The 10043-nt window shown below is 35.7% G+C and overlaps 1 protein-coding gene across 1 annotated transcript; it reads right to left on the bottom strand.

Moving 5' to 3' along the window:
• Window positions 1–5222: 5222 nt before the first annotated feature.
• LOC122723691 lies at window positions 5223–8948 on the bottom strand. Its single transcript, XM_043956788.1, has 6 exons — window positions 8743–8948; window positions 7128–7137; window positions 6462–6695; window positions 5847–6173; window positions 5616–5723; window positions 5223–5503 (listed from the first exon to the last, which is right to left on the bottom strand). The coding sequence occupies exons 1-6, from the start codon at window positions 8946–8948 to the stop codon at window positions 5240–5242; spliced, it is 1149 nt and encodes a 382-aa protein (XP_043812723.1). The 3' UTR covers window positions 5223–5239.
• Window positions 8949–10043: the final 1095 nt, after the last annotated feature.

Here is a 10043-nt window from a genome sequence, read left to right as displayed (position 1 = left end):
CTCGCCAACAGCCTTGCAGAGACGGCTGCTCCACCACTTTTTTGCTACCAACCAAACCTATACAACAATTGCAACACTTCAATCTTTATCCTCATCTCATCACCTTGCAATCTCTCACCGTCCCTCACGTCAACGGCCTACCCATTGGCACCCAGACCGCCTCTGATATCCCCATTGAATTAAACTATTTGTTCGCTGTAGCCCATCGTACCCATGACCAAGTCGAAAAGATAATACATGAAACCAGACCTAAGTTGGTTTTCTATGATATGGTTCACTAGGTGCCGGAGATAACAAAAGCCTTTGGCGTTAAGGCCATAAACTACATTGTAGTTTCAGCAGCCTCCATAGCAATAGTACTAGTTCCGGCACGAAATGTGCCTAAAGATAGGCCCGTTACTGAGTCTGAAATGTTAGTGCCACCTTCTGGCTATCCATCGACAACTACTGTGCTTCGTGCCCATAAAGTGCGTTCATTGTTATTTCTATCCCAACCTTTCGGTGAAGGAATAACGAGCAAACGTTTGTTGCCCTAAAACCACCAACCGGCGCAGTGATACGAGTAATGAAATAATACAATACTTCAAAAATTTAAAATGGAAAACTCCAAATTATAACAAATCAAGTTATTATCGCTTAATTCAAGACTTACGAGATGAAAACTATATTTAAAAAATATAAAAGAATAAGGAAACAAGCCACACTATTTTCAACACATGTGGACGCACAACACAATTTCAGATTGCGTAATGCATGTATGTTCAAATTGCATTTAGACCAGTTTTATTATTTTGTGGAATTTGTTTTAAACTAATTTGACCTATATTAGAAGCCAAATTCGTGCAGCCTATTTAGAAAGGAGATTTTTCCAAGATAATTTAGGAAAATGATCTTTAATGTAATCCAAATTTGACTATTTGACTAAATACTTTCCTGTGTTGTAATTACATCTTCCTATAATAGAATTAGGATTTGGAGATTATAAAAACACACTTAAGGTGGCAGCCACAAGAAGTCAATGAATAAAAGATTATGTTATGAACAATATTTTGTTCTTCTCCATTATTTAGCAACTTATCAATGTTTAATCTTGTGGCGTTCTAATATGAATCTCCTCCATACTTAGTTAATTTATTTAGAATTTCTTGTGGCGTTCTCAAAGATAAAATCGCTTGATTATCTATTTTCTAATCACATTGGTTAGTTAGGGGTGTAGTAGAGCAACATTTGCTTGATTATCTATATTTCTAATCACATTTGTTGGTTATAGGTGTAGTAGAGCAATTTTCGCTCCATTATCTATGTTTCTAATCACATTTGCTGGTTAGGGGTATAGTAGAGCAATATTTTAGAAGATATTTTTGCTTTATTTTTTTTATCAAGTTGTGTGACCGGATTTTTTTATCACATGTTGATCCTGAGTTCCACATCTTGGTGCTACCTTTAATGTGTCTGACTTGTCTCCTTTTGACAATGTTGCAAATTTGAGGACAAATCTTTTCGAGGAAGGAGAAAATTATACGAACCAGCAAACAAAATCACATGAGAATTAAGAAAGCAAGGATCCATTGGTGCTTTCTAGTGGACTAGTGACAAGAAGCAAAGGTAAGAAGCTCGAAGCAGCTATAAACTTACACATTCAAGAACAAGTAATTCAAGAATTGACTGAACTTGCTATTGGCAAATGTCTCGCGAAACTTGAAGACACACTTAAACTACTCATCTTACTTGAGGTGTGTAATGGAGATAGCGCTGTCGAATTTATTTGGCATTGTTATGATGGATTTGCTATGTTTTATTATTTAAACACTCATTTTATTTTGGCTTTGCTTGACCTTATTTTGACCATATTTTATCTTTTAAATTTTAGAGTGTTTATGTTTTAATACTTATTTTAATGTGTTATTTTAGTATGTGATTGGGTTTGGACTTTATGTGTAGTTCGGCCAGGTCTAAAAAGAGTGTCTTAGGGTTTTATTTGTTTTCTCCTTACTATATAAGGATAAAAAACACTTGTAAGAGTCAGATTTGAATATAAATTTTCAGAATTTTTTTTCATACTTTTGGCGTGTATTGCTTTGAGTGAGAGTGAGGATTTGCTTTCATCAATTTCACAAAAAATCTTGGCACTACAAAAAAACAGACTATCAGTGACGGATTTTTCCGTCGCTGAAAGTTAAAAATCCGTCGCTGAAACTTTCAGCGACGGATTTGCGACGGACTCAAGTCCGTCGCTTAAAGTCATGTCGCTAATTTTTTCCGACGGATTACAAGTCCGTCGGAAATATTAGCGACGGATTTCCAACGGATCTAGACTCCGTTGGAAATATTTTCGACGGCTTTTCCGACGAAAAATTCAGTCGGAAAAATTTAGCGACGAAAAATGTTTGTCGCTAAATCTGTCGAAAATTCCAATTTATCCAATGAACATTCCGTCGCTAATCCGTCGGAAATAATTAGCGACGGAAATTTTCCGTCGGAAATCCGTCGGAAATATTAACGTATTTTAAAAAATTTTCTCACAAATCCGTCGCTCATCTGTTAAAATTCGATCACAAAAAATAATTCCCTGTTTTTATTTACATATTCCCTGTATAATCAAATAATTTATAATTAAGAATCATATTGAATATAAATTAAATATCATTCATAATAATTATAAGTAATGTTCATAATACTCAATAATATTCAGAATATTTAAAATAAATCCATAATATTTAACAATGTTCATAAAATTTAAAATAAATTCATAATACTTAACAATCGTCATAAAATTTAAAATAAATCAATTATACTTAACAATGTTCATAAAACTAAAAACTTGTAATACCCGGCTAGACTCCGGTATCGGAATTCCTACCGTCCGGTGGAATCTCGGATGTCGGAAGCCTCTAGTAGGGTAGAATCATGTTTTCATAAAATGTTTTAAGGTATTTCATGGTTTTAAGTAAAATGGAAATGAGTTTTTGCATAAAAACAACCTTGGAGGAAAACTCAGGTTCGGCCGCCGAACCTCAAGTTCGTCCGCCGAACATGCATGCCTTCGGGAGCGCCTTTAGGCCCCCGAAAGCATAAGTGAGGAAGTCCAGGTTTGGCCGCCGAACCTCAAGTTCGGCCGCCGAACATGGCATGCATGCGGAGGCATTTTCGGCCCCCGAACGTGGCCTGGCCAGCCACTATAAAAGGGTCCCTTAGCCGAAAACGGGCGAGCTTTTCCCCATTTTCGGCCAAGGTGAGCTTTCCGCCGCCCCTCACCGATCTTTGATGTTTTTCCTCTAGATCTTTCAAGTTTTTCATTTGTTTTAACTTCGTTTTGAAGATTTGAGCTTTTGAGCAAAGATTTGGAGCTTTGAGGTTCAAGAACTCAAATCTCTCCCAACTCCAAGTTTGGTCGCCTCTACTCTCGATCTTCAAGAGGTAAGAGTCGATCTCTAGCTTATAGTATGTTTTAAGTAAGATTTATGAAGTTCATGGAGATAGAATGCATGTTTAGGTCATAGTTGTGTTTATGGGTATAAATGTATGTTCTTGAACAATGTGGCTTGTAATATGTGTTTGATGTGTTGTAGTTGGGGTTTTAAGGTAGTTTGAGACCCCTAGGAGCTTGAATGCATGTTTTGGTTGAGCTAAATGCATGTTGGTTTGAGTTTGGAGGCATTTGTGCATGTTTGAACCAAGTTTCTGCCCTTTGGGAGAAACCAGGTTCGGCAGCCGAAGGGACTTTCGGCCGCCGAACCCTCTTGTGGAGGCAGCCTTCGGCTGCCGAAGCTTGCCCCCGAAAGGAGACTTTCGTCTCTGTCTGGGACTTTCGGCCGCCGAAGGTGCCGCCGAACCTGCCTGACTTTCGGCTCTGGAGGGACTTTCGGCCGCCGAACCTGCCGCCGAAAGTGCCCTGTTCAGCCATTTCTTGCATGTTTTTCTATGATTATTCCATGATGTTTTAGGGGGTTTTTGGGGAATAGTTTAGAGTTATGTTCACGTATGTTTGGTCCCTCATTTGAGTCCACCTGTGTTGGTTCGGACCCGAGGAACCGAGGACCCCAGCAGTGAGTCTGTTTCCCCAGTGTCTGGTCAGAGCTATCCAGAGGTGAGTGGAATAAACCTTTATGTTTTTAAGCAAACTGATTGTATAGTTTGAGCACGTTCATGCATCATGAATGCCATGTGATGAATTAGGTTGCTTGCATTAGAATTCACGAATATGTTGCATTACATATTTTAAATGTTGATGTGGATGAACGTTGGATGATCTATAGCCCTCAATCTATGATATGATGATGTGATATGTACAGTACGGAAAGTAAGACCAGTGGGACCCATTCTACATTCCCTGGCACTATGTAAGGGAAAGACCAGGACCCATTCTACGTTCTGGCACAGTTGGACCATGTTATGTTATGATATGTAAGGGAAAGACCAGGACCCATTCTACGTTCTGGCACAGTTGGACCATGTAGAGAGCTATTGGTGACAGGTTCATCCTTAATGTGATTAGCTGTGATGTGATGCATTTCATGTTATCATATGTTTTAAGTGTTTTATTATTCTGCTCACTGGGCTTTAGTAGCTCACCCCTCTCCCAATTTCCCTAGGATTGCAGGTACAGGGTAGACCAGGAGGTTTACAAGAGTAATGAAGTCACGCATATGTAATAGTTAGTGTGGACATGATAGATGTATTAATGTTATGTAAAAGTACAGTTTCAGTCATGTAATGATATTGAGGATTAGATATTGTGCTTGACATTGTGTATGAGGTATCCCTTTTATTACATGATCAAAAATGTTTTATTATGTTTATGAAAGCCAACTCATCTTATGATGTATCGCCCATTGGGGCATTGATGAGATCCCACAGAGGGATCATGATTATGATTATGGCTATATGCAGTGTATGTTCAGGTTGAGTTGGATGTATGAAAGAAAAGTTTTAAATTTTTATGTATGTTGTGATCATGTATGGGATTAAACAGGTTTTCAGGTTGCAAGTCAGGCTTGCTACGGGTCTTGGCGGCCTTAAGCCGACCCGGATCCTAGCGCCGGTAGCGGTCCGATTTTCGGGTCGTTACAAAACTAATCTATGAATTTGTTGAACCATCTGATAGAGAAGTACAATCTGCAGTTGGATTATGCGGTGAAGATCTTTTTTTGTTCTTCAATGATTTCATCTGATCTTTTATTTGCTTTTCTATCTGCACTCACATTTGCTCTTGCATTTGCTCTTGCATTTGCTCCATGTCTTATTTTATTTTGACCCGGTTTTGCTCTAATATTTGTTCAACCTCCTCTAAAGAAAACATAGTTTGAGAAGGTCCTCCAGGATGAGCTGATGTGCATGAGAAAGAGGTAGTTGGAGTTCCAGATTTTGCAATATCAGAAGATCCAAAACCATAAACCCTCCCTTTACTACTTCCAGAAATTTCCATCCACTTATTCAAATCAAAAGCAGACTGACTATCACAATTGTCATTCACATTTTCAGCAATGGCAGTCAAATAAGCTCCCTAAGTAAAAAAAGAAAACATAATCAACATTTCATGCACCATACACAACTAATGATAACATAACAAATAGAAAAATAATGTGATAACGATAAATAAGCAAAAACTAACTTACATCAACTCGTTGTGATTTTCCATCAATGAAAACACCTTGACTCCCCTTTTTTGTGTGAGTGGCACGAAATAGTTCAAGTTGAGTTGGTTGCCTACCTAACTTCTTTGCCTACAAAAAAGAAATAATCACACAACACAAGATGTACCACAACACAATATGCACGAATAATATCTAGGCATTTATATAAAAACAGAATTGTATAAATAAAAGTAAGGAATAAAAAAGTTATACCAATCTATTCTCATGAACCTCTAGTTTTATTGAACCACAAGAGTGTTTCGTAATAGTCCCATCTTTTTCTACGTTTCTATTTGCTTTACCAGCTTCTGATTTCTTTCTCCACTCTGGTGTACTCCAATATGCAACAAGTGCATTCCATATCTCTGCCTCCATCCAATCTGGTCCTAAATTGTATAGATAAGCAACATCTGTCTTCTTGTGCTTACGCAACAATTCACTCCTAACTCTATTAAGAATGTCTCGCAATCTTTCTTTTCCTACCTTTTCCCAAGCAGTTCGAATCATATCTTCTTCACTCTCATCCCATACATATCGACTCTACAAACAACAATTAGTGTTATGTAAATTTAAAAAACTTAAAATGCATATTAGAAATTTTAGAATATAAGTTGTATTTACCCGAAAAAGTCCGAAGAGCTCGTCTTTTGTCTTTAAAGGTATTTCTGGCTAAGTTTTCCATGGAGCAGTGTAGCGCATCTTAATGTCATTACTGATTGATCTAGTAACTGTGGAATCTAAAAAGCTACAATATTTTTATACATAATTAGTAGTTGTAAGTAATAATACATATTAAATCAATTGCAAAAAGTTGTATATGACTTACACATTTCCTTTCAATCTGATCAATTGCCGATCAGACGGGTTTGATGGGATAGGATGTCCCAAGTTCGGACCTCTAGTTCGAACTGATGATGATGATGATGCGTTTGCTTGTCCCCCTAATGCTGCTGGAGTGTGCTCCAGTGTTTCCTCTTGCATCTGTACTGGCTCATCTGTTTCATTCGTAGAGAGTTGCTGGCTATGTCCTCTACCTCTAGATGATACTGCTCTTCGAGGCATCTGAAAAAATAATTGTCCATTAGTTTCAATTAACAATAAAGACAACCAATATATAAGTATTTATGAATAACCTAAAATTATATAAAATAAAATTTTTAATTCATTTTAAAATTCAGTTAGCAATGGATTCCTAGTAACTATTTGATAGCAGATATCTTGTAACTACTTAAACTTTTATTTAACTGGAAGTTTTATATCCACATGATAAATTATTAGTCATAGAGTTTAATATTATATGGATAACTAAGAAATTCATTTATTCAATTAGGGGTGCAATCAGTCGGTTTAGTTCAAAATCGAATCGTATTAAAAAAATTGAAAATCGAACTATAAATTTTTTAAAGATCGAACCAAATCAAATTTTTAAATAAATCGAATCAAATTAAACCGATAAAAATTAATTTGGTTCGTTCAAAAACCGATTTGTTGTACATTCCATAACCTGTGTCCAAATGAGAAGAAAACTTTCTAAATACGTTGAGAAAAATTGATATTCTTAGATCATTTCATCCGACAGATATTTCAACAAAATTTTAATAGGATGCTCAAACATACCACTTATCTCAAAATGAAATCACAAAGTATTTGAGAGACAAAATTGAAATCTCTAAATGAAGCAACATTTACATTAATCATTATATCAAATAATACAATGACAGCTGGACATAAATAAAAGAATTGTGTGTGATGGACATAAATAAATGGCTGAATATTTTGTATTAGTTGCTATTAATTTATTAAACATTTAAATTAGAATTATAACATATTTAACACTTAAATTTATAAAAATTATAATAATTAAACGTAAATTAGTTATACTAAACTATTAATAATTTATTCAAAAAACTAAAAATAAATTATATTCTAAATTTCATTAAATATACTGTGAATTTTAATAAGTTAATAAAGTTAATTAGACAAATATAACAATAAAATTTCAAATATATTTAATAATAAGTTAAATTATTTTTATTTTTTTTACAGATATCAATAATATAATTAATTTATATTTAATTATTATAATTTTTTAAAATTTAAATGTTGAATTATTATAATTTTAATTATATATTAATAAGTTAATCTAAAATAATATAAGAGTATAAGTATATAATTCTATGATAAAATAATCCGAGTGACCATATTTATCTCATATTTCATAGGATAATTTTTAATTTAGTATCTATGTTTATTCTTATTTCATGACTTTCATATAATCTTATACATGAGTTTAAATGTAGTTTAGAACAGTATGATGGAATCTATCCTCAGTATTCAATTTTGATCCGATACTACAATTCTTATATAATTAGTAATTTTATATTTTTTATTAATAGTAAACAAAATAAATTTATTTGAATTTCAATATATAAGTTTCTTTTTCTAATTTTAATTAAAAATATCTTGTACAAGCAGGAGCAAAGTTCACCCGCTGGTGCAGAGTGCACCAGCAGGGGCAGCAGAAGTGCACTAGCAGGTGCAATTTTGCACCTGCTGGTGCACTTTTGGAATTACAAATACTCTTAAGCTTTTACAAATACTTCATTAGCCTATTTGTTTATTTAATTCCTAAGGATCTTGTTGACAGTGCACCTATTTGTTTATTTAATTCCTATGCTAATGTCTTGTAGAAGCTCAATCTTTTATGTCTTCTCTCTTTGCAAATAAAAGATGATTTTTTTTTCCTTCTTACTTCCCACTAACTCTTTCTGGTTTTCTTTTACTAATTTTTTTCATGTCTCCTATAGAGATAATTGAGAGTTATTTTGAGTAACTCACTAAGCACACAACATAACCAATAAAATCCTGTTATTTTTTTAAATAAATTCAAATCTGTTAATTTATTTAAAAATAATTTCATTACATCATTCACTCATCACAGCACACACTCATCACAGCACACACACAACTAATTAGTGCCTTTGGACCGATTTTTTTTGGCAAAGTTTGGCAAGCTTCAATGTAATGTGAAAACCAAATAACCCATATCAATCTAGTTTAAGCAGAGACCGATTGCATCACTCCGTATCAAAGCAATTCACTAACTTACCTGGAGTGGCGACGATCGGCAGCTGCAGCAGCGGGTGGCAACGGCGGCGACGGCGAGGGGACAGCGACGGCGAGGCGAAGGCAACGCGCGACACCCACGGGATCAGCAGCGACAGCGACGGCGACGGCGAGGGGACAGCGACGGCGAGTCGAAGGCAACACGCGACACCCACGGGAACAGCAATGACGGCGACGGCGAGGGGACATCGACGGCGACGCGACAGCACTATGCGACACCCACGGGAACAGCAGCGGCGGCAGGAAAATCAGCAACAACAGCGACGGAAGGGCGACAGCCACTAGCGACAACGACGGGAATAGTGGCGGCGGCGAAGGCGGCGGCGGCGAGAGTGGCAAGAAGCACGAATGGGCGCTGAGGGGCAGAGAGGAGAGGAAAGGGTGGCTGAAATTAAAAGAGAGATGAAAAGAAGATTAGGTTTTTTGCTTTTATATTGTTTGCTTTTTCTGACGGATTAGCGACGGAATAAATTCCGTCGCTAATATTTTAAAAATCCGTCGCTAATCTGTCAGAAAATTAAACATAAAGTATTCGTCGCTGATCCGTCGCTAATTCCGTCGCTAAATTTTTTTTTTCCGACGGAAGTTACTTCCGTCGCTAAATCCGTCACTGATACCTTGTTTTTTTGTAGTGGTTTGTCGGATTCTCATCTAAATCCTTCGATCATTGGTATTTTAGCTTCTCTAAGTATGGGGTGCCATAGGAGATAGGTTTATCAAATCTTTAGATTCCATATCTACTTGTGCGTGTGGATTGAGGCTTGTGCCATAGGGTTCCACGTCACTATGGTACCTCATACTTAGAGAAGCTGAAACACCAATGATTGAAGGATTTAGATGAGAATCTGACAAACGTTATAACGAATAATTGGTAAGTTAGCCAAAATTTTTGATATAATTGATGAAAGCAAATTCTTACTTTCACTCAAAGCAATTACATGCCAAAGACATGAAGAAAAATTCTGGAAATTTTGATTTAAAAGTTTGCTCTTATAAGTGTTTCTTATCATTGTATAGTAAGGAGAAAATAAATAAAACTCTAAGACACTCTTCTGAAGTCTGGTCAAACCACACAAGGTCCAAGCACAATCACACACTAAAATAATATATAAAACTCATAAGTATTAAAATATAAGTCCAAGCCATGCTCAATACTCTAAAACTTAAAAAATAAAATATGACCAAAATACAAACAAAAAAAAGCCAAATTAAAATAAGTGTTTAAATAATAAAATATAGTAAACCCATCATAACAATGCTGAATAGATTAGGCGGTGTCATCTC

The sequence above is a fragment of the Manihot esculenta genome, chromosome 5, assembly GCF_001659605.2.
Source record: "Manihot esculenta cultivar AM560-2 chromosome 5, M.esculenta_v8, whole genome shotgun sequence".
NCBI lineage: Eukaryota > Viridiplantae > Streptophyta > Magnoliopsida > Malpighiales > Euphorbiaceae > Manihot > Manihot esculenta.
This window is presented reverse-complemented; position numbering and strand designations above follow the sequence as displayed.